Source organism: Caloenas nicobarica, chromosome 1 (assembly GCF_036013445.1).
Source record: "Caloenas nicobarica isolate bCalNic1 chromosome 1, bCalNic1.hap1, whole genome shotgun sequence".
Classification (NCBI taxonomy): Eukaryota; Metazoa; Chordata; class Aves; order Columbiformes; family Columbidae; genus Caloenas; species Caloenas nicobarica.
The window spans coordinates 64,446,557-64,472,504 of NC_088245.1; the positions used below are offsets into that span (position 1 = coordinate 64,446,557).

The window sequence follows — 25,948 nt, forward strand, 5'->3', positions numbered from 1 at the left end:
ATATTATAGTCCCACATGGGTTGTTTTTAAATCACCATTTTAACCTGTGAACTAAAACCGCTATTGTATCTTATTGATCAAAGAGTACTTGTACACACTTCATCCCACTTACCTCCAGCTCTACTGGTCGCCTGAACTGAACTCTGAGCACTTCTCTGATGGATTCACTGACATTTGGTAGAACAGCTCTTCGGGCCAGCACTGGAAATTAATGTCAGTCAATAAATACATTTTAGCTTCATCTCCTGAGCTTTGAGGCAAAGCTGCATTTTCAATTGTGCAATGCATGAAAAAGCAGACAATGAGATCAACTGCATCAAATGGATAAGATGATGCACAAGGAAGCAGGTAAAGGTGTGACTGTATCCTAAAAAGTGACTGTGCATACAGTTTAAGGAACTCCAGGTTTACTTTCTCTCTTGTTTTGTTTTTCCATATCTAATGTCTTTAGCATTCTAGTAAAAGAATCTCCTAAAGAGCCACTGGGGCATTCAAACTGGATCTGAAAGTCGCAGCACATTCAGTCTGACCTGTGCACAATAAGCCTGCTGTCACAGCGCAATTAAAGCTGTGTAGGCAACACACGGAATGCAGATAAGGTCAGAAAAAAGCCACAGAAAATATGCATCTACTTTTCTCTTAAATAAAAAGTAAACAAACTTGACATTGATTACTGAAAGGGATATCAACTAAGAAACTGCTTTAAAAAACCTACATCCCTACGGACGTCATGTCTGTTACAGTCACACTTGAGACTGTGACTACAGTCATAGAAACAACTGAAAAGTGTTGCCTTGTCATCCTGCATTTACTTTCCATCAGTAACCTGCCTACATAACTACTCAAATTACAGGTTAAAAAAAAAAACAACAAACTTCCTCATCAACAGCACAGCCAGCTCACCTTCCTATCTGGAGGATAAGGTTATGCTCATTCTGGTTTACATATTGCAAGTAAATCTTAAGGGGAAAATGTGCTGCTTACCACCGAACATGCAGCACTTCCGCAGCTGCTCTGGATTAGTTGGCTAGTATTGTTTTGTTAACAAGCTAGGAAGAGGTAGGAGCGCACCACAAAAGCAAACACAGATGCTGAGGCAATTAATTTTGAAACAAAGTAACGTCACTTTTTCTGGTTACAAACACACCAAATCCAACTGAAGTTAAGTACGGCAGGAGGGAAAATATAAACATAAGCTAGTACGTTACAATTGTAAAAAACAGTAACGAAACCTAAACATTTTTTAAACCAACTCTCTTCTTCCATATCACAACATTACCTCACATGCAGGTTTTTTTTACAAACAGCAGCAACAACTGAAAGGAGAAACTTAGTCAGAATACTTAATAGTTCAATAAACAGTACCATGACAGTAACATTCATTTACAACCCATGAAATGATAAAGCAATCTTTAAATCAGTATACTTGTATATACACATCGGCAATTTTAGAAGACGATTTCGTTCTTGGTGCAGTGTAATGCATATGTAACTCACTATCACAATGGACTTTGTTAAAGTGAATTCTATTATTTTCAAGAGTAAATGATAAATCAATGCTCTTACAGCTGTTTGTCTAAATTTACACCATTTTTCTTTGAAAGGTTCCCTTTAGCTAACTCAATACCTGAGATTTAGCTAGCTGGTCTACATTACAGTGGCTTCTGAAAAACAAAATAAAAATGTTAGGAATCTCTTACCTGCAGTGACTAAGTAAGCATCGGGAACCGTGATGTCGCAGACATAGGGTTGCCTGGTAGTGGTCACGGCAGAGGTTATGACCACAGGTTCAGACGGAGTACTTGTCACCAGCAGGGTGGAGGAGGAGAATGTCCCCAGGCTGCCTGAAACAGTCGTACCGTCACTGCCCGTGGCACTGGTGGCGCTGGTTGTGGGGAGAGCGGTGGGAGCAGCCGATGCATCAGTACCAGCAGCTACGCTGCTTCCTGCTGGAACTTCATCCCCAGTGGGAGTGCTAGAAGTGGGAGGAAACTGTGTGGGAGCAAACAACGTGGTCACAGACAGAGATGCTGTAGGAGAGGGCATCACACTGCTGGTGTCGGCACGTGGTGTCAGGTTGACAGGGTCTGCAGGAGGAAGGGCTGTGTGGACAGTGCCCTCGCTGCCAGAAGTTAAAAGCAGTGTGGGGTTAACTGTAGCACCAATATCCTCATCAGAAGCTGGAGCAGTTGATAGCAGAGATGAAGATATATTTAAGACAGGAGTCGCCAGAAAGGTAGTAAACAAAGAGATCAGATTTGTTTCACTGTGCAAGATGCTGCTGGTAACAGAGTGGGTGTCGGATGCAGGCAGCACCAGGGTAGGAACCACGGAGTGAGAGGCGGAGAGTGAAGGCTCCACCAGAGAGGTAGCTCCTGTAACAGCTGAGGTAAACGCAACTTCAGAGCCCGCTGCCAAGACTGAGGGTGCTTCCAGAAACACAGACGACTCAGAGTGAAAATCTGATGACGGCGTTATTTCGGGAACATGTGCACCTGGAACAGAAGATTCATTTGAGTAAAAGGATGATGTTTGGCTGAGAGGGAACTGAGAAACCTCGGCGTCAGTGGCAGAGCTGACAGTGGTAGCTGACTCCCAGCTGGAAACATCCTCAGAAAGTACTGATGTCCCAGTCAACAAGGTCTGAGGTAAGACTGTTGATAAATCACTTTGCATGACAGAGTAAGAACTCAGCATGGCCGATGATAAAGACAAGTAGCTTGGTTCAATAAGATACGGTATTGATAAAAGACTGGATGGAAAATCTGAAATATTTGAAGACGGTTCTTCCCTTGTAGATGTCTTGCCAAGCAAAACCACAGATTCTGATGGCATTAATTCTGGAGTCTCCAGCAAAGTTGTATGGCTGACTGGAAATGACGCTACTGGCTCACTCAGTATGAACGTAGAGTCAAGCACAGTGGTGGTGGCACCAGGAAGTTCTACATGAGCCCTTGATGTCCGCAAAACTGTTTCCAGAACAGGAAGGGAAAACTGGGCAGACATGTTCAGTGATGTTCCTCCAGGGAGCTGATAGTAGGAAGGAGAAATTGTTATAGGTGTTTCAGTGTCAAGGTCAGTGTCTGCAGTGCTTGATAAAAACACGCTTGAATCAGGGATTTCTGCAAACCTTGAAGAAAATGAAACAACTGGTCTTGATGGAAAAGTAGTATCAAAAATCTCAAGTGCGGGCTCCTCTAATTCATACCTGTCAGTAATTATTGTTGTAAATAGAGTTATGCCTTGTACTTCAGAGACTCTGATGGACAAAGTTTCAAGATAATCACCTGAGCCCACATCATGTTCTGGGGAAAAGCCTGCTTCTGGCAGCAGTGAAACTGAGTCACAATACAGACAAGAACTGTATGATCTCGCGAAAGGCACTGGACTTGTGAGCTCACTGACAAGCTCCGATTGACTTGGTATTTCTGAACCAGCAGGCAAATTTGGTACTGTCCTGGAAAATTCATGTGTAAACAGGCTGGCATTAAGAACCATATTAGAGTCTGAGGAAACGACAGCTGAGCGCAGCGGGAAAGAGGCGAGTGGAAGACTAATAGGAAACAGAGCAGGCTCAGCACCAGCTGCTGAAGCCGGCATGGACCAGAAAATGCTTGGACTGGGGTAGGTCCATGAACTGGGAGTTTCTGCTGCCCTGCTGCTCGCATCAGTGTAAATGTCACCATACAGGTCTGCACTTTGTACTGTGGCAATTGGAGCTACAGGGGTAGTTTCATCCAGCAGCTTGAGATGAAGAGGCGACTCTTCCGAAGCAGCTCCAAAAGTCAGAGCTGTTAAACCTGCATTTATGTTTTCCCGCATTGCAACTCCCGCCTTGGAAGGAATGGAAGTGAAATAAATAGCTGTATCTGGAGGGTACAACGGCAAGTCTCTGCTTGCAGTCAGTACTTCACTATCTGGTACAAAAGACTGCAGTTCTGCAAGAGCGTTACTGTCTTCAGGGACAGCACTCAGAGTCTTTTGCTGTGCTGCTTTTGAGATATCATATGGTGAAAAAAGGAGAGATAATGAAGGTGTTAGCAACACAGTTTCTAACGTTTCTCTTGGTGGCTCTACTGTATTAACAGAGTGATGATCTGTTAAAACTGCAAAAGACTTCAGTGGAGGAGTCCACTGTGCCTTTGGAAATGAGCTAATAAATTCATTGTCACTTAAGAATGCCTCATTGCTTGTTACAGAGACATCTACCAACGGTGTACTTCTCCCTTCTGAAATCCTGACCATTTCTCCTTGGTTAAATAAAGTCACATCAAAGGGAGTGGTAACTGATGATAAAACCATTTGAAGGAAATTACTTTCTTGGGACTCCGAAGTACTTTTTGCTAAGGCCATTTGTGTCCTGCTGCCTGATATGCTTTGGTGCACTTTTGAGTCCATCGAGAAAAAGGTAAAATTTTGCTGCTCCGAGGATCTCTCATCTAAATAAAGAGGGAGAGATAAAAAGAAAAAAGAAAACCCACCAGATTAGCACAAGTAGTAAGATCGCAATGAGCAAACCTCACACAAAGTATTTCTGGAGACAACTGCCCAGAATTGAAGGGCTGAGACAAAACCTCTCAGCATATGAAAAATCTCCATAAGCGAATCAGCACAAACAAGATTCCCCATGAAACTCCATTCCCTGGAAATGAGCAGGACAACACGAGCTCCTGTCACTCTGTACCTACTGCTCTCTCTCCAGCAGTGCTCCAGCGAGCCCCAGGGAAGGACAGTAAGTGGCTCCCTCTTACTTACATGAGGCTACAGTGCATGGCAGCCAATGGTCACACCAAGTAAACACACCAAAAAGGGTAACGAAACAATGCAGGGAAAAATTCTGTGTAACTTTAGGTCTTCTGCTTTCTTTTAGTATCACTTCGTTTCCTCTGTTTTCATTATTTCTTAATATTAGGCTCACTAGGCAAATCTGTTCTGTATCAAGGACTAGATCCTGCCAGTATCAGAAATGAGTGACACTTAATGAGAGATGAAGAGGCGTTGCCTTTACGTAAGCCAAGTGTGGACCTGACATCAACTATAAGAATTTACTAAGCAACAGGTCCAGTAATTACACTTACATGGTCAGCCATTCATTGAACTTCTGGCCTTTCAGCAGTCAGTGACAAACTCCTTCATTACACAATTGCCATCTTTATTAACAACCTGCTGCAGGAGTGACTTGTTTATAGGCCACCTGCAATAAAAGTTTCACTGCTCCAGTTTGCAGAATTCAAGTAGTAAGCTTCAAACATGATGGAGAAAAAGCTAAGAATTCACCAGATATTTTAATTAAATACTTGCAAAAATCACATAGGAATATAATTTGCATAACTTGACTATAATTCCTCCTCTCTAACAAAAGTGTTCTTGAGTTACAGAGGAGATCTGTATAAAAGCTTTTCCAACCATGGACACATTTTGCAGAGAAAAGGTTGATTATTGCTTAAGTACTTTTCTGAAATGTCAAGACTGAATTAGTAGCCTTCAGAGATGAATATTAAAGGAAATCACAAAATTGCCGCAGGGTATTTTTCAAGGATATACACAAAGGCTTCATCCTTAAATTATCTATCCCACCTAATCATCCTGTTTTCATATGGCAGGGTCCATACAGTGCTACTGGAACTTAATTACAACACACATTAAAAAATCCAGGGCGGGGAGTGTGGAGCAGGGGTCAGGAATCCCACTCAGTTAAACCACCAGGGACCAGTTTAAAATGAAAATGACCATACACAGTATAAAATGCCAGACAGTGATACAGTACACCTCTCAACTGCAACTACATTTGTAACCCTTTAGAGGATGCCTTGAACTCGGTAAACCTGTGGCAGATCTTGTAGGACTAGCTCACCTATCTGTTACCACACTATTGTCAGTCTAAAGACACTTTCTAAAGGTGATAAACTGCTGTACTCATCCCTCCTCCCTGGTCTGTCTGCTGAATTCCTTGACGCAACTTTTCAAGTGCTGACATATCTTGGTAAGTTTTTAATCTGCTGATCTGAAAAGCACAATTACAAAAATGAATGCACAGAACTAATACCACGGTACCACTAATCACACCTAATCACATATACAGGTACTATTCTCTCAAGTAGTCCCAATCCATCTTTTCCTCTCGCTGCAAGCATTGCCAGCTTTATGATGCTTAGTTGTAGTATGCTAATAAAATATACTGCCTTACAATGCTCTCAGGGGAAGACAGGAGGAGAGGAGGAGAGGAGGAGAGGAGGAGAGGAGGAGAGGAGGAGAGGAGGAGAGGAGGAGAGGAGGAGAGGAGGAGAGGAGGAGAGGAGGAGAGGAGGAGAGGAGGAGAGGAGGAGAGGAGGAGAGGAGGAGGGAGAAAATAAAAAAGAAAAAGAAGAAAAACACAACAGGTACACTCTTGTAAAACCCGTGTAAGACAAATATACAAGTCCATCCTTCTTGCATGGAGGTCAGCTCTTTGAACATGGCACAGTACAGCCACCACAGAATAACAACTTTCACAAGCAGTTAATGTGAATAACAGAAAAAGTTTCTAGCAAGCAGAGAACTGAAACTCTGGAGCCAGCCCCATTTGCTGACCAAAATGTGTTCAACATTTTCTCCTTGCTAAAAGTCTCCCTAGTCTCACCCCTTCCTTTGACTTAGGTTTCCAGTCTTTATTTTTCTTCGTGACATTTTCAGTAAGCAGGGAGTTACTAAAGGAAAAGACTTGCAAGGCTATGAAACAAACACTGCCCAAGTGAACCACTTCTCTCCCTATATGCATGCACAGTTCCTTTCAGCCAGCCCTGTAAAATCCTGTCCACTTTGGTCGCACTTTGGATACCCAGTGCTCGCTTACAGTGAATTCCAAATTGCAGACAAATAGGCTAAGAAAGTAAGTTCTTGTTCATTGTGGCTTCATGTTGTAAATCCCTGCAGCAGTAACACAAGACGACTGTATTAGCTTCAACACAGTGGGTTAAACACAGAACTGCTACACATTACAGTTTATGTGACTGGTAAAGGTGAATACATACTGATTAGTAACTGCACTTTTGACCACAGATCTCCACAAATCTTCGACCCAAAGCTAGAGGTGATACCACAAACAAAACAGTTTCACTACCTACACACGGCTATGCTGTGTATCATCTTCCTTCACCCACAGAGACCTCCTTTTACCTGTGTTCAATTTGACAGGGGGAGCTGTCACAAGGCAAGATCCTGCTGGAAGTCAATACCCATCAGAGAAAGATCTTCTGATGCACCATTGTAAGCTGGCCAATAGACATGCCTAAGAGGCAAGGGCAATTTGGCTTTAAATTGATTCTGACTTTAGAACTAGCTTTTTCTTTACAGTCTGCTAATCTTTTTTCCTTGAAAGACAAACTCATAGTATATAATAATTTTATCATACACCTAATGCCAGGAAGGGAAGAACACAACATCTGAAAAAGATGCTTCATTTTTTTAAGGAAAACACATCATGCCTTGAAAAAGTTACAAGCTGTAAGACAAGGTAAGAGCATTGTTACTTGAGATAAGTGGAGTCGGAGAAATTCATTTGTGCATATAAGATTTTGAAAAAAACCTCACCAGCAAGTTCGCAAGCCAGTGTTCCATGCTATTTACTTTGCTTCGCGTTTTCGAAGCAGGGTGCATTAGTGACATGCCATTAACAATACAAATTACTGTTTTCTGTCATCTCCATAAGAACAGTGCACTACTTGAATGCTGCTTGTCAGAGCTGTGCGCGCCTCTCATGGAGAGCAGATGGGACGCGTGGCAGATGTGCCCGAGAGCAGCCAGACAGCCCACAAGGAGGAGGGAAAAGCAAAGGAACAAGGGAAGGAGGCGCAGGCACACCACGGCGGGACAATCCCGCCCTCACCAGTGCGGAGCAGCCGATCTGGCTATACTGCGGGACAAAGAAAGCAGACAGATTGCACATGTTCTGGTGTATCTCAACACCGCGACCGCACAAAGCTATTGATGAATATCAATGCTGACGTGTCTGTTTGCACAGCTGTTGCTGTTCGGTGATGGTTTCGCCGTCCAGCAACTGTACTGCCATAGAGCTGGGCAACGGCAGCAGGATGGCAATCAGACGCGCCAAACTCCGCCAAGCTGATAACGTTATGGAAAAGAATAGATAGCTTAGAAGCAAAGCTGTGATCCCAAGTGGCAGGAAAGCGGGGGGAAGGGCAAAAACTCATGGCAGGGGCCACAGGCAGCACAGATGGCACCAATACAATGCCTCAGCTCTGACAATGACATTGGGACTCGGGAGGAGCAACAGCATGGGAAATGTGCTGATGAGCTCGGGGTGATGAACTCTGCTGCTTCTGCTGCCCCCAAAACAGGTAAAAGCCTGAGCAAAATTCACAAGTAATGAAACCTGTCACTGAACACAACGACCCCTCCAACTGCCTAATCTGTATTTACAGAAGCACAGTCAGGCATCCTTAATGCTGGCGCAGACTTGTGTGAATTTGGGAAGGGCCATAACACCAGCATAACACTGCCCTGTGACTACAGCAAAGGACTGCTGCAGTCTGTAGACATCTTTAGTGACAAAAATATACCATGTCAGCTTGCCAGAAAACTACATGTGTTCATAAACCAGGAACTAGCCTAGCTATTTCTCCAGAAAGCAATTAGAAGGATGTAGTTTTTGTTCTTCCTGTAGCTGCAGTGCTGAAAATAATGTCTGTTCTATACTCTATAACAAAGTAGAAAAAGATGATTTTTCAAATATATATTGTAATAATATATTCGTATACTTTCATATTTTGATATTCCATTTATAATAAACATACTTCCATATATTTTTAAATGCAGGATCCAAGATGTAATCTCACCTCTGCCACTGATCTTTCATGCAGCTTCAAAACAGCTGCATCGCTCCTCTGCACTCTGCTATTAAAATGTGGCAATTGTACATTACTACCACTATCAATATCTACTAACATGTATGTAATTTCCTACATCATGGAGATGTTAAATTATAGACAATAGGTACAGGCATGACAACAACAAGTAAAACAGAGAAGTCTTTACTTGTAATAAAATCAAACTTTGAGAATAGAACTATTATATTAATTTTTGCTCTATTATTTTTGAGAAACTAAACAACAGCCAATAAAGTTTGCAAACATCAGAAAGTGCCAGCAGACTAGTAACAAAGCAATTCCAAACACACATCACTTTAAAAAAAGTGATCCATGTACTAACACAATGATCTACAAAATTAAATTTTAGTACCTTTGGTTTTTAGGCATGGAGAAAATTTGCTCTTTTATGGCTGCCCATTGTTTCAAATAGTGGCATTTTAGGTAGAGAGGCAACCAGTGCTGCATATGTTCCAAGTATTATGGGAAAATTCCTATTCATTAACTAGATAACAACAGTTCCTAAATTATTAAAATTAAAGCTATGAACTTACGAAGAATTTTCACCACCCAAAACAGCTCCTTGACTATGGGGTAGAGTAGCACATCACATTTCAGGGAAGCTTTTAACAACATTTTTGCTATTCACCACTATTTAACTTTTATTTGAGAACCATATAGTAAGAAATTGAAATAACTAAACGCAGCATAGGAGGATATCACCTGAGGGAAAAGAGAATGATAGATGCAAATGTATCTGAAAAAAATCACAACTCTTCCTCATATGGCTTAACACTTAATAACTTTCTAACTTATTTAACAGCATTTAGTCCAGCTGCCATCAAGAAGACCTTGTACACATTAGCTCACTGCAAAAAATGTACACGATTCTCTTGTGTAAGCCCCTAACTCAATTTCTTAGGTGTCTGGCTTGCAGGAAAATACCAGTCACAGAAGCATGTGCAGCTGAAAAGCTGTCTGCTTTCTTCTCTGGGAGGCATTAAGCATGGATTGAGCAGTGACAGTAATCACCCCTGGCACACAAAAGCCAGGCTCCCATCCCCTCCTCTGCCTGCACTGCTCCTCCTTTCCGGAGCTCCAGCTCCTCTGTGGGGCTCTGAGCGGCATTTGGAAGGCCCTGTTCCCTGGAACACAAGCTGTACCCATGCCCGACGCTGCCTTGGGGTAGTGCACACTTAGGATGTGCAAGAGCCACAAATCAGCTGGAGTCCTAACAGCTGTATCTCAATGATGCTCATTTTCTTATTGTAAAAGATCAAGAAAGTCCATCATTTACCGCACGCACTTACAAATTTTAAGTAATTAAGCTGCTTGTACCACCTAAAGGCTAAAAAAGAAAGTAAAGAAATGCAAGATCTATGCTGTGTCTTGGCACTCTTTTGCAGTGCAGTTGAACATAAAATTTCATAACAAATAGCAGAAGTTGTATTAAGAGAAAAAATAATAGTGTTAATGGAAAGCAGGCAAAGTCAGTGCCTATGTACACACATGCTCAATTCTGCACACTTCAGGGTTCAATACATAGCCAAGAAAGAAGAGGAACATCTTGAAGCCATTCATCATCCACATGCAAACAGATGTGGCTCAGCTGCTGCCCAGGTGCAAGTACCCAAGAAACTCCTCCTCCCACACAGCAAACAAGCACAAGCTTCCACCTCTGCATGAGGAAAAAAGATGCACCAAAACACAAAGGGAAGTGGCCAAGAGAAACACCTCCTTGCTTGCCAGCAGAGCTGATAAGTCTTTGTAAATGAAAAGGTTTAGTAGAAGACGGTCTAACTGCATTTCAGACCCAAGTCAAAAAACATATCATGACACTCCACATCCAGTATTTATTGCATTTGAAAACCAACCGCAGTGCAGTACAAACTGATATCAATATGATACCAATGAGCGTATAATACCAGACATTTACATTGTCGTCTTTTTTTTTTTTCCCCCAAAAACACCAACAAAAAACCAAATGCTCAAAACTTCCTTTAGGACACTTTCGCTGGTAACCATCATGCTAAAGAGCTGTAGGCACTCTGGGATCCCAGCTAGCACTGCACAGCTGATGGAACAGCTCAACAGAAAACTTGCGATCCGCGTTCTGATCCAGCAATCTTCCAAATATATACACTTCTGAGGCTGAACAGGACCCTGTAGCAGTTAATAGTAATTGGTAGATTAAAAGAAAAAAAAAAAAACCACACAGCTTCTCTTTACCTAATAGCATGGTAACAAATCTGTTTTGCACAATAGAGAAAAACCTTGCAACCCAAGCAAAGCTTTTCATAACACAAAAGATAACAGTGCACCCACCACCAGATCAGGCGGTGAGGGCAGGAGAGCACACAGATGGGGAGAGAAAGAGAACCCCCTCCCCCCCGCAATCCACTCCATAATCACAACCACGCGCTGAGATCCGTCTCCCAAACAGCATTATTACCTTTGAAAAACTCTGCCTGCCAACAAGTGGGGCTGGGAACAAACCCTGTTCACAGAACAGTTTGTCATGCCTACACACCACCTGCAAACCCGAACGATAAAGAAATCCTCACTCGTGGAACTGCACAAAGCTCTCATGGCACCAAGATGCCGCAAGCCAACAGTCACTCTCTAGAACTGCTCTGTACAGATACCCGAATGCAGAGGTGAGAAAGCAAATTTACCATGACAATTCACACCATTTCAAACATCTCAGGGGGAAGAAAGGTAGATGTTTCCCATACAGAAGCCTTCTGTGGCCACTGCATATTCCTACAGACCATCACCCACAATTGAGGAAAGCAAGGGCTTCGTGCAGAGCTCAGTGCTCTGGAGCAACCGGCTGGCTGGCCATGCATGCACACGCACAGAAAACTGCAAATCAAATCCTAGTTCAAAGTATAACTTTTGCTGGGAGCTCTCATGCTTTTTTGGCATTCAGTTGTACATGACATCATCATGTGGGAAGCCATATGTTAGGGATAAAGCACACACAAACGAATTGGCTTTACAAACGTTAATTCTAGGAAAAGCTCATCGGATTTGCTCATCATGATAACCAAGTCACATTTTTAAAAACAAAAAGCTTGCTTTCCCCCTTGTGTGGGTTTTTTTTTTTTTTTTAATTGCTCTCTGCAGAGGAACTTGATTTTTAGTCTGTGAAGTGCCAGTATCAGTTTTCATCTAACCAAATGACTACTAAGCAGCTTTCTGTTTATGCTCAGCACTGCAGCATCCTCCAAAAAGCTTTTGAAAAGACCAATTACATTTATATTAGCCTCTCCTTTGCACAGATGGCATATCACTGAGTAGTATTTTGTTTCCGATGCATACGAGTACTTCAAGAAAAAAATACATCCTTAAAACAATTTTTATTTCTTAAATTGCATTATTACTATTATATAATACAGAATCTCTCAAAGCAATGAAATGACAGCCTGAAGACAAGAATAACTGCCTAATTAAAACAGAGCCTATGCTGTATCCTAGTAACCCAGTTATCCACAGGGACTCTCCTCATTGACACATATCCTTAACTGTGCCATGCTGACAAAGGGAAAATACCCTTGACTGAGCTTTAAGTTGTTCAGGTCAGCGGACTCGTTGCTCCAAATTCATGTTACTGCAAGGAGTAAATGGAAGTCCCAACCTGCAACACCTAAAAGCAGCTCCTTTGAGAAGCTAATTTACAAGACTTTTGCTACACAAAGCATGGTGAAAAATCTGAAAATACAACATTTTCAACCTGCATAATACCATCACTCTGTATTAAACTCACGAAACAACTTCCTTGCTCCAAGGCCAGATCATAACAATATCCCTCTACATGCTTAATTTTTCAAACAGTTGCATATGCATAAGCAAATAATACTGAAAAGCTCTTGCACAGTAGGATACGAAGGCACTTAGTGGTACTCGCAGCATGTATCACTTGGCAAATCAAGTCACATGAGAGAGAATCTGTCAATGCATTTTCATAGAAAAAGGATATTTCACAAAAAAAGATGGAAAAGAGAAGAGAACAGTCCCAGTTACTCCAGTCTTTGGGGTTGAAACTAAGTGTTTAGCAAGAGCTGAAGACACGGAAAAAAATGGGACATAAGAAAGAGATGGAACAGAAATTCAAGTAGAGGTTTGAAATAAGCTACCTAAGATTTTTCTTTACACTGTGCAAGTTTTATTGGCCTTGACTTCACCTGGAAAAAGAGAAATCTCCTAAACCAACTCCGTAATAAAAAGAAAAAAAGAGTCATTGCATATTATCAAAGATCAAACTTCTGCCATAACTTATGCCCATGGAACTTCCAGATGACAATTCCCTGGCAAAACTACTAGGGAAGAAGAAAAAAGGCAACACAAATACTCTTTCAAATTAAAAATAAAACAAAACCAACGAAAAAAACCCACACTTTTCTGCCCCTTCCCTACAGGCTGGCAGGCTTAGGCATCTACTGCACAATATTTGCAAATTCCATGCAAATATCCTTACTAGAGATTCTGGAGCTGCACTAGTTTTAAGAATAATTATGATATCAGGTAGTATGTTTCCTTGTGTAAGTATCTCAAGCTTTAGCAACTAATTCTGGTCTTTTTGTCTTTTTCTCCTTAGCAACATCCTCGAAACATGGCAAGTAAAGAAATCACAGTTGCTAGCATCTTAAGAGAAATGAAACTTGCCTGAAGCCTTTTCTTGTGTCCCTAATGCAATACAACAGGCCTAATCACCGCTCTCAGAGCACTCCACTGGAAACAGGTTATCCTGAGCTACTGCCTTCTTAAGCTTTCAGACCTGGGGCCAAGTTCATGACTAGCACAAATGAGTTCACTCTACCAGCTCCAGCAAAGTTGCATTGTTATTTCCCAGCACTGAAGTTGGTGCTGGGAGACAAGAAGTTATCGGCCATACAATAATACCCAAGATACTAAGGTGCAAGTCTTCTATTTCTCAGTACTCTTAGGTGCTCGAGATGCGTGTGGCATTCCAAACTCATGAGAAAGATGCTGTGGATACCAGAGTCCTTAAGTCCTGATAATAAGACCATCTTCTAGTAAGAGCTGCAGTTTCTACATGGGCTCAGAAACTTCATAGCTTCAGTTAATAACAGAAACAACAGAATGAGTAAATAACATATTAACAATGGTAGTAGAAATAAATCAAAAAAAGGATCTGCTGTGGGACACAATGAATACATGGATAATCCAGAAAAGGGATGTAAGGAGAGTACTCTTACTATAAATATGTACAGAGAACCAGAAAGGTAAAAAAAAAAAAACACTGTAAAGTATGGAGAAGTATATAGGAGTGGAAAGTGTTATATAGTCCTACGTTATGGGGCAGTCTGCTCACAGCATTTTTTTATAGGAACAATCTCTTTTCAGGAATGTCACAAAGTAAAACTCCCTAATTAACATATTGGGAAACAGACTACAAAGCCAACAATAAAAAAAGAGGGGCAAGGAATCTCTTCTTATCGAAATTTAACACACACGAGACAAATGAGAAATAGAAACAACTGGTTGGGAAATGGATCGGTTAACGCAGCTTTACCAAGCAAGACTAGTAGCAAAGAGCAACTGAAATCTGTTTCAGAACAACTGAGCATTAAAGAAATGGAACAGCCACAGCACAGCCACACCAGCCTTGAAGGAGACCTTTTTGTAATAACTGACATTTGTTACTGGCATGAAAGAAAATATATTTTCCTTAAAGCAATGAGGAGGAAGTGGGCAAGGCATCATGTACATGCAAACAATAGCCACATCCCGTCACATTGTGTAATAATCATTGCACGCTTGTCACCTCGGCTGCCATAAACTATCCCATTACAATCAGACTTTACAAGATCCTGTGGTACAGCACCATGCTAGCTTGGCTGTGAAATATTGCTAAAGTGAATGATGACACTGAAGAGGTGGTCCTTCTAAGTCCTTACTAGGACTTTTCCTGGTCCTTAAGCTCCCTGGGTCACCCCTTCACTTCCCCATGTGCTCTAATGCATAAGGCTGCATCATGTTTCAACCTACTGCCATTACTGTTCTGTAAAGCTACAGATGCAGGAGTCAGTGCAGCATTATAAACTGCAGCACATACTCATTAAACACAGACCTATATGCACTACTCCATCTACCAGAGATGGCTCTGTTACAGCTACTTTCCCATGGAAACACCTGGGCCAGGATTAGAGGTTCTTCAGGTGACTCCAACATCCAGTTAAAACCATGCTGATGCCCATACACACTGGAGAAGGCCACTGGGAAACAGAATTGTGATGCATTCTGGCTGCATAATCTCCAAGACAAAGACAGTAAAAAAAAAAAAAAAAAAAAATCCAAGAACACTAAACATTGGTCTCAGAAGAAGAATACAGGCTTCTCTTGAATTCAAACCTTGATATTTGTTCCAAGATGATCTGAGGTACATTTTAGGACAACCTAGAAGTTTAACCCAATTAAGTGTTGATGAGTTCCTTATGCAGGACTCCTCAGGACAGTAAACAATATTTTTAGAAGCTGAAACAGATACCCCTTAGATTCTGAACTGAATAGTGGGGCATTTCATTTATGAAGTTGTCAATAGCTTCATCCTATCTACTTTAAAAAAAAAAAAAAAAAATCACATTTAACCTGGTGAAGCACCAAGTTCCTTTCACATGTGGTACTCCGCAGGACAGCAAACTATGTTTGGAAGCCAAAACAGCTACCCATGGGATTCTAAACAGAACAGAACCTGGGGCTTTGATGTCTTGAAAAGCTTTAACCTTCCTGCTTGAAAGATATCACTGCATTGAAATTGGGGGTTTTGATCAACAGCTGGCTGAACATGAGCCAGCAGTTTGCCCAGGTGACCACAAAGGCCAACAGCATCCTGGCTTGTATCAGGAATAGTGTGGTCAGCAGGACTACAGCAGTGATCGTCCCCCTGTACTCGGTGCTAGTGAGGCCCCACCTTGAATCCTGTGTTCAGGTTTGGGCCCCTCACTACAAGACATTGAGGTGCTGGAGAGAGTGCAGAGAAGGGCAACAAAGCTGGTGAAGGGTCTGGAGCACAAGTCTCATGAGGAGCGGCTGAGGGAACTGGGGCTGTTTAGCCTGGAGAAGAGAGGACAACTTCCTGAAAAGAGCATGGAGGGTATTGGTTTCTTCTCCCAGGTAGCAAGTGATAGGAAAAGAGGAAATGGCCTCAAGTTGTGCCAGGGAAGGTTCAGGTTGGATATTAGGAAAAAATTCTTCATGGAGAGGGTTGTCAGGCATTGGAACAGGCTGCCCAGGGAAGTGGTGGAGTCATCATCCCTGGAGGTGTTTAAAAGGCACATGGATGAGGTTCTTAGGGACATGGTTTAGTGCCAGAGTAGTTAATGGTTGGACTTGATCTTGATTGCGAGTTTCTTCCAACCGTAGTGATTCTATGAAATTTGGGCTCTGCAATGTGAATGGGGCTGCCAATGCTCTCCACAAGGTATGGTACATTTGAAGCATCTCCCCTTTCTGAAATATTCCAAGAGGAAGAAAATAATTCAGTTACCTCTGTAAAGAGGGAAAAGGCAGAACTGTGGGTACGCAAGAGTTCAGTTTTATCAGGAATCATGACACAAGTTTCAAGAATAAAAACACACAGTAAGTAGAAGCAATGCTGATGCCCATTTTTTATTTGCATATAATTGCAAACGAATAGATACAATTTTCCAAAATAAAGAACAGACCCTCTTTTCTGATCACACACCACTATTTTCCTTTATGGCATGCTTAGTACAATTTAAAATAATTGCAGGCTTCTTACATTGATTTTTGAAAAAACCTGGCTTATGCATATTACAGTGTCTTCAGACAATAAAAATTAAAGTGACCACACGTTAATAAATGTTTTCACTTTTATTCCAGATAATGTTAAAACAAACAATATAATTGGATAAAGAAATAACACCAATATGATAGTTTCCACAGTGTATTAGAATTCTTCTGAACAGTAAGTTTCAGACTATCTGAAGTGAAACAGGTTCAAAAGAAAGGAAAAAGAAATACCATAACCTTCCCTAATAAATTATCAGTTACTTGAGATGGAGTATTTACAGTGTACATGAATGTTGTTTGATATGTCCCATACAGAGCTGGAAAATCCATTCCGTCATTAAAGAGGCTACTACAGGACAGCACATTAGGTATAACCAGACATACTCTTAAGAACCAATCCTAGCTCCTGCATCTTAGAATTCTTCCCCTTTCTTCGGTTGAAATGCTGAATTAAAGATCCTGGTTGGCTGTTGATGTATTCTTCTCCTAATATCCTAATCCCAGGAGTTATTCATAGTAACTATACATCCACATCTTAGAAAATAGAATTATTAAGATGAGATACTACAAAAGAAAATTTTGTAAGCAACTGCCTGAAGAACTGTTCAACAAAGAAAAAAAAAAAATCTCTCAGGCAGAAACACTTTCCTATGGAAGAGTCCTCAGTCAAAGAGGATAAGTCTCCTATATCAAGCTGATTTAAATTATTTAAGAGACTGCATCATGCACATGGCTATTTTCTTCCCTTACAACAGTCTGGCCTTTCACAAGTCACACTGCTTAAGCGCCCACAATCGAAAATGGACAGTGTTTCTGGATCAGGTCACAACACAGATACTTTGCACTACTTTGCCATGTATAGCCAAACTAGCATAAAAATTTTATTTATGCTAAAAGAAAAGCAGGTCAGCCTTACACAAGTTATGAGCTACAGTTTATTTCACTCCCTGTGGTTTCAAACCCCCCTCCAACAGTCACTTGAGAAAGGACACTTAGCCTAATTATCTCTAAATGCAATATTCCTACTATCCCACTAATTCTTGCTGTAAACTGACCTAATACCATAGAATCATAAAGTAGTTTGGGTTGGAAGGGACCTTTAAAGGTCATCTAGTCCAATCCCTCTGCAACAAGCAGGGACATCTTCAACTAGATGGAGACTGGCAGGAGTGTTGTTACCATAGACCTAAGGCACCATTTCTCCAGTTCCTGGATAGAAAAAAAAAAGGCACTTCAGGAAGGGGTTTTTTTCCCCCCCAAAAAAAGTGTTAGAAGTCATTCTGGACACACAGGGAAATCTCTATTTTCTTTTGAAGTGGACCAGACAGGGCTTAAAAACTTCTAAAGAAGATATGATTTTGGAGTATATGAGCTTGATTACTCTTTGCTTTTAACCTTACATCGGTATTCACACATCTGTAAAGTGCTGTTATCCTAACCTGGGAAAGTTTGCACACAGTGCACAGAAAATAACAGCCTACACAGAGAATTCAGTCCATTAACTAATATTGGTCTCGTCTAGGAAAGAGCATGGTATGTAGAAAATTTGTTAATTAAAATGAAAAGAGAAAATGCACTGGGACCATGATAGTTTGAGCTTTGTTCTCAAATGTACTATATTTAAACAGTCCCATTTGCAACGATCTGAGGCTTATTCAACCTTTGGAGTAAGATTTTTCTTTTCTGTGCAGACTTTTTCCTGCAGTGCCAACACTATACAGTACCCAGCACAGGGGTATAACCAAGTTCAGCCCCTCCGGCGCAGCCTGTGCAAAGCACCTCAAGTGCTGTAGGGAACAGAGCTCCTCGCCCAGCTGACAGAACCAGGATTCTGCAGGAAGGTATATGAACACAAGTCTGTTGTCTCATGCTGTGATACTAAAAAAAGGAAATAAAAGAGCTTTACACGTGACCTTGGGTCTCGTTTGGATGCTGTCCTTAAAGAAAAATATGGTCTAATTATAAATAATCCAAAGAAGAGTACAAGAATGGGCAGAGGTTCTCTGATGAGGAAACAACTGAGATAAAGTTGGGATTAACTATCCTAAAGGAAAAGTGATTACAGGGGGAAAGGAAGGTACATAATAAAACATGCCGATTGCTTTCAAGTACATGTAAAGCTATAGCAAAGGGGAATAATCTCTTTTCCACTTCCATACTGGACAGTTTAGCAGTGCTAAAAGCCATTAGGATGAGTTTTCCAGAGGTCAGTGTTGCTGTGTATTGGAAAGGATTGCTCCAGATGGTCCAGGAGTCCCCATCGCTGGAGGTCTTTAAGAACCATTTAAACAACCACATCAGGAATAATAATTACATTTGATTCTTTGTGGCTTTGAGACTTCTTTCAGACCCGTTTCCTCTGATCCAGACTGTTCAGATGCACTGCAGAGGGAAACCAATGTCACATGTGTTTAAAAAACAAAAGTTGCAGAGCTAAACTTTCTGTGCAGCTTCTCATATACAGCAAAGCTGGTTTAAAGAACATAAACCAATAAACCAAGTTTGGATATTCACAAACATTCCTGCTACCTAAGAAAGAAATTTCTTCACGATCTGTTAAATTAAAAACATTAGCTAATACAGAGACACCATAAACATGAGGTTGCCAAGGAACAGGTCAACTAATACACTTAGAAGTATGATGAGGAGGGATTGTAATCGGTGAGTACACAGAATTCCCCAATCCTAACTAGCAATTAGTTGCCAATGGGTAGTAAGCAAAGTACATACTACTCTCTCTCTAAGAGCAACACAAGAACATGCTCTGTATTCAGGTGGATAAAAGCATGTATAATACAAACAACTTCATGCTGCTGAGGACCTGGCAGTAAAAGGGATCAATGTCTGAAAGCAGTCTGTATTTGACTCTGTCACCAGTTGTGCATCCTTTGTGGTGAATGTGCTATTTACAGTATCTCTACACAACCTCAGAACACATTACAGAAGCACAACTTGCTTAGCTATGCTCTCAAGGACATTTCTCAAGTGAGGCAAGCCTCCAAATTCTTTCTTTTGCCTTCCAGCATTGCCTATCCCTTTCACAGGCCAGACTGTTTAGTCCTTGATCACAACTGGAGTAAGAGTCAAACATTCTGAAAGCCTCCAATGAAGAGAGTAATATTGCCACCTGGCAGCAAAACACAATGCTCAGCTCCCCAAAAACTGTTTCCATGTCTTCCTGGTAGAAGAAATTACAACCAGTTTTAGTTAAAACCACAAATGTTTTAAAAGCAGTGCAAGTACAAATGCCTATACAATTGCACAGTCAAGGAAGTTATCCCCATCACAGACACATACCACTTTTTACTTCATGCGGCTATTTCACCCTCTCTTCCCCTACCCTGCTGCTTCCCACAATACCTACATCCAGGATAAAACCTAAGTAATAAAACATGTATTCTGACCTGCTTTGGACTCCTACAGCTAGCAAAGTTTCTTCCGCAATCTAAGCTGTGGTTATCCTCAGCTGCACTTCAAGACCTACTTGGGCCTCCAAAACTACACGCATTTCTTTTATCAACTAGTGCTGCCCTGCTAACTGAGATTAAAAGCAAAGTAGGACAGTTCCTGCTGCTGAGGAATGCTTTAAATTCCTATCACTGCTGACAAGAATTGTGTGAAAGACATGAACACATACCGCGCAATGGACTGAAAAATCTTCCCCAAACTTATAGTATATGATGCTTCCACCTGAAGAAGCTCAGATAAGGAATGGGTACAGACAGTTACGCTGCTGTGCTGCAGGGTCAAGGTTCTGGCGCCTGCAGCAGCGCTGGATGTTTCAGCCTCAGTGAGGAAGGCAAGAGAGGCTGTTCTTCATATGGCAGTGAAACTACAAGAAAATCTATATGTGCTTTGCCCTTATAGATAGAGCTGTTCTAACATTGCCATCTTAGGATAAAAAAGTGTGGTTTGCCTCTTCTAGTATATGTTGCCACGTGACAGGCAGAATAGTTAAAATGGGAACTCTTGGTGATGCTTCTGGTTACAGTAGGTGAAAGATATTTTGCTGTTACTTGCTGTTTTGTAGCACCATGTACAAGTCCCTAGCGGAGATTCAGACACCAGGCCTTGGCAACACCTGCTCCACAAAAATTGCAGTAAGTACTGGTAGGAGTTTTGCCTCAGTCATAATTTTCTAAATTAAGTGTTTTTTAAATTACTGAAACTACACCCAAAAGATTTTTTTATCTCTAGCTCCTTTTCTCCTTCCCTGCCAAGTTAACTACCTGGCATCACTTCTACTTGAGATGATCTTAGATTTTGTTCATTCAAATACATACACACATTCATTCTGCATTAATCAGGATTTGTAAAAAGCTAAAAGCATACAGCCATGTAAGCTTCCTACAGATTCAAGAGTAACACTGATATTATTTCCAGTAGCACTTTCCATTTTGGCCCATCAGACCACTGAATCATTTAACACACATGTGGTTTTGTTTATTATCTCTCTAAATGAATGACATAAAAAAAAGGCCAAAACACTCAGTACTAATCTCAGCTAAGAAATGCAAACAGCGGTGCTCCCATCCAAGAAATCTTTGTTTTAAAATACATAGACAGGTCTAGTATACATTTCATGACCTCCTTAATAAAGGAACAAAACAAGTTAAAAAAAGAGAGAGGTATATCAGCACCAATATTCACAAAGGCAGAGTACAGTTATCTTCACAGGCAACTAAGTAACCAGAGCACCCATTAGAAGATTCCTTGAGACCCTCAAGGTCCAGGCATCCCTGTAATTACCCCTGTAATCTTCTTACGTGCTCAAAAGTCTCTGCTAACACTAGTCATAAAAAAAAACCACCAAAAAACCCCCACAACACCAAAAAACAACAACAAAAAAACCACACAAAAAAACCCTACCACACCGAAAAACGACTAAACAACACTTTTACACATCTTGCAGCACTAACTCTCAAAACAATAACCACACTTGGTGGTAAAGGACCGGTTCTCCTTTTAAGGCATAGGAGAAAAGTACTAAAATCCAATGCACCACCTGCAGTCAGCAGTTCTAGTTTAAGCAGTTTCCATGCCCAGAGATATGGGATGTACCTTCAGGTTTGCCATGTCTCTGAAATGTCACATTATACAAACTACCTTAAGATGAAAGGAAATGGGAAGTGTGTCCTATGCCATCAAAATATACACAGTTAAAGGTCTGAAAAAACAGGTGACAGGAACAAACATATATATACACATATATAAAATATGTATATATTTGATCTAATACAAACATACACAGAGTACATGAGACATCAACATGCATATGTTCTAGATCAGTTCTAAGGGTCTTCCATCCCACACCCCTCCCAGCTGAGCTTAAAGCTGTAATATTTTCCCAAATTTCATAGCCTGAGACCCAGTTCTTATTTCAGCAATATCTTCTTTAGACTGCCTTCACACAGCAAATTAAAATACATGGAATCACATAAATGCTTATATTCCAACTCAGCTATGATTTTGTGGAGACTTAAATCCTTATCTCCATCTCTCTTCTCCCTCCAGTTCCCTAATTCTTGGTCAGAAGCTTAAGCCAGGATGAAGATCTTAATGTTTTTGTGAAAATTTATAACATTATGACCCATCTTTAAAAATTCTAATTGTCTTTGGGCATAGTAGGTGAAAAGATCACCTTAACAAAGGCTACAAGAAAATCAGCCAGAAACCATGATTGCAGGCATCTAAACAAAGCATGATGTTCTTCCTGTCAGCAGAAGGTAGCAGAGAAAAAATGGGCACTTCGCGGAGCATGATTCCCAGCCCAGTCTCTGAGAGACACTGCAGCAGCCTCCTCTGCAGACCTGCTCCAACCAGCTGCCAATGATGCAATGTTCTGTACAGACCATAATCTAAAACCAAAAAAACCCCAAACCACTACTCTAAGCCTGGTTTCCTAAGGGAGGATGAAGCTGTACTATCTTCTGACACCTCTAGTAACTTCTGAATCCAATGGCCAATTCGAAAAATACTCAACAGAAGTCTAGAAATTCAGAAATAATCAGTTTCACTCATATTTCATGAACATACGCATCTGAGGTGAGGAAGGAGATATAAATTAGTCATTCATTTATCCTTCACTGAGTAAGGTCCAGGCAGAGCTCAGCTTTTAACATGCCTTTTGAGAACACCTGTCTGGCAAACTTGGATGTCCACAGCTCAGACACAGCACCAAACATATCGCTTCTTGCCCATCTTTTTGACCTTGATCTGCTGTTGCTGCCCTGGTTAGACAGAGATGGAAGGAAGAAGAGGGAAGCAGAACACTACTGTCAAGGCATCAAGATTCGTAAATTCTGCCCATTGTGATACAGATCTTAGACCAAGTTGCCCTTCCATCCACCTACCTAGTTCTGTTCTGTGCAGAAATCCCAAAATCCACCTAGTCACGGCAGCAGTTCTCAAATGGCTGCACAAAACACTGAACCTAATCACGTCAGAAAATCGTGTAATCATTTGGTTGAAAGAGACCCTCAAGATCATCAAGTCCAACCATTAACCTGCTCTGGCACTAAACCATGTCCCTAAGAACCTCATCTAAATGCCTTTTAAACACCCCCAGAGATAGTCACTCCACCACTGCCCTGGGCAGCCTGTTCCAATGCCTGACAACCCTCTCCGTGAGGAAATTTTTCCAAATATCCAATCTGAACCTCCCCTGGTGCAACTTGAGGCCATTTCCTCTCATCCTATCACTTGCTACTTGGGAGAAGAGACCAACACCCTCCATGCTACAACCTCCTTTCAGGTAGTTGTAGACAGCGATAAGGTCTAAGCAAGTTACTTAGCACAAGGTACATGTTATTCTCAGTTCTCTGCAGGTCGCCTACAGACACCATCAGTCAGATTCAAGTAATAGCTGGGAATAGACTGCATCACTACGCACTAGCTGGAGCACTGTATTCAGCATCACTCAGAATAAGAGAAAAGTATTTAGGATACGCATCTTCATTACTGTCCAAAGTCTCTTTGACACCTTTAACTAATTTATGTGCACAATAACATTATGCATAAATTCATGAAGTTATTTAATGATTTGAGTTAGAAAAATCTCTAATTAGGCTTAGCAGTCCTCATCGGAGAGTTGTCATTTCTGGATACTTAAAGCAGCACTGTATTATTTCACATTTGGAAGTTAGTCCTCTTAGCCTCTAAGGATCAGAAATTTTACTTCTATTTCAAAGCTGTAAGCCAAAATTCTGCACAATCTGTCATGGGATCTAGATAAATACATCAAGCAGGCCAGATCTGGCCTAAAGGCAGGGCATCCAGCTTTCCTGCATATGTTACATTGTGGCTCAATGGCTTGAACTTCAGGATGTGCAGGTTAGACTATGAAACTGATAGAAATGGTTTGGGGGTTATTTTCCCAAATCCAGTCACTGTACATGCAAAAGGTTTATCTGGGAGCTATATAGGAAGAAAATCTCCATCAGTTTATCCATGTTATGTCAGAAGCCAGGCTGTCAACGTACTAAGTAACAAAACTAAAGTAATCCTTAAAGAGAATGTGCTAAGACAAGGGAAAGAACAACACACCAAATATCTAGTTAAGCATCTGTTGGGAAGAAAAAAAAAAGTTTTAATATTAAAAAAGGCACCATTAGGAAAAGTTATATAAAATAGCCTAAACCAGTCTGCTATACTATCTGATTACTCAGAAAACTATGTTGGTGCAGTACTATGACTAAGTAGGGTAATGATCTTCTCTGTCTCTCAAAAAAACCTGTAGAATTCAGCAGTCACCAGTTGCATGCCAGCTTTAAGTGAACTTTGATTAGGACTGCATCTAAGAATCCCGCTGTGGTGAACCTTCCATCCTCTTCATCCCCACCAGTAATTTAACTCCCATAAGGAATTAGAAAGGCTAATGAACTAAACAGCTGCATAGAGTTAATTTCCGATTCTCAGTGCATGCACGTTTCTTATGTTTCTTCCTATCTGTGCAAGGACTTTGCTGTTGCAGGAAGATGAGGGATAAGAGGCTGAAGAAAAGGCGACCGACATACTTTGTCTGTTGTACCTTGGTGTAATGGTAAAGGAAACTATATTAAACATTATGGCAACAAGAACGAGACAAAAAAAAATCTACAACCTCTAACTTTCTACTATTTGAACTTCTGAAATAAAACCAAATTATTTTGCATTAGTATCAGTTTAGGGTTTAATTTTTTTTTTCTTTTAAACATATGAAGGAAGCACCTACTCTTAATATAAGTTGTGATAGAAACGACTGTGAAGTAGGTTATTACCTTCAATTAATACCAGCACTGTGCTTACATTTAAAAGGGGACAGAAAAAAAACCACAGTACTTAAAACACTCTACACATCTCACCTGCAGTGGCTTAAAATCACATGTGGCCAAAAATGAAGCCAGTAATTATTTCCCAAGAGAAAACAAGGAGTGAAGAGAGGAGTGAGACGCAGTACAAGGGAGAAGTCAAGGAAAATATGCCATTTTAACAGTGTTAAGATGAAATCCCAGGAGAGGACAAGACTGAAGAGATGCTCTACTGTCATTTAATTATGTGGCTGATTAACTAGCTAAACGTAAGTATAATTTTGTAGTTCATATTTGTCCAATAACCCACAACAGCAAACAAAGACAAATTGGATGTAACCTTGTATGTATTTTGTTACACATAAAGGAGTCTAAAAGACATGGAAGATAAGATGGAGAAGAAACATCACAAAATATTGAGGTGCCAGGAACGGATGTACCAGAGCACTGCAAAAACAATAAATGTAAAGTTTGAAACTGCACAACATTCCAGATGACAGTAACCAGGAGGACACCAGGCTCAGTCTGGCTAAGCTCAGTTATAAACACAAAACAAGCACAAATGGTGCTTTACTGATTAAAAGTATCTCCATCTCAACAAATCTGCTTCTTTTGCATTTGATTTCAGAAACTGAGAAAAGAGCTAATGTGGGGATTTAATCTGAGGATACATTTAACTGTTGACTCCTGATCCACAACTCTTTTTCCATTTTCTGGTGCTCAGTTTTTTTTTTTTTTTAAAAAAAAAAAAAAAAAACAAAACACAAACTAAAACCGGTGCACGAATTAGTACAATTCAACAGCAAGTTCCACTTGTGCTGGGTGATCTGCAGTGCCCCTCGAAGTCAGTTTAACTACTGCAAATTTTCAAATTCTGCAAAACAGACTTTAATGCCTTGTCCTCAAGAGCAGCTATGGCATACAAGAAAAGTAGGATGCAAAATTTTTCAGCAAAATTGTTTAAAAAGTAGTAAGCATGTACAAGGACAGAGCTGGACTATACAGGTGAGCAGCCTA

General features: G+C 40.9%; 1 protein-coding gene across 3 annotated transcripts in view; it reads right to left on the reverse strand.

The window, feature by feature from the left end:
• KIAA1549 (KIAA1549 ortholog) overlaps positions 1-25,948 on the reverse strand; it is a 148,340-nt gene that overhangs the window by 72,310 nt on the left and 50,082 nt on the right. For all 3 annotated transcript variants that reach the window (XM_065653319.1, XM_065653328.1, XM_065653335.1), the window contains exons 2-3: positions 1,701-4,439; positions 113-201 (exon numbers count right to left, since the gene is read on the reverse strand). In XM_065653319.1, coding sequence (XP_065509391.1) covers positions 113-201; positions 1,701-4,439 — 2,828 coding nt within the window. The remainder of the gene's footprint in view (positions 1-112; positions 202-1,700; positions 4,440-25,948) is intronic.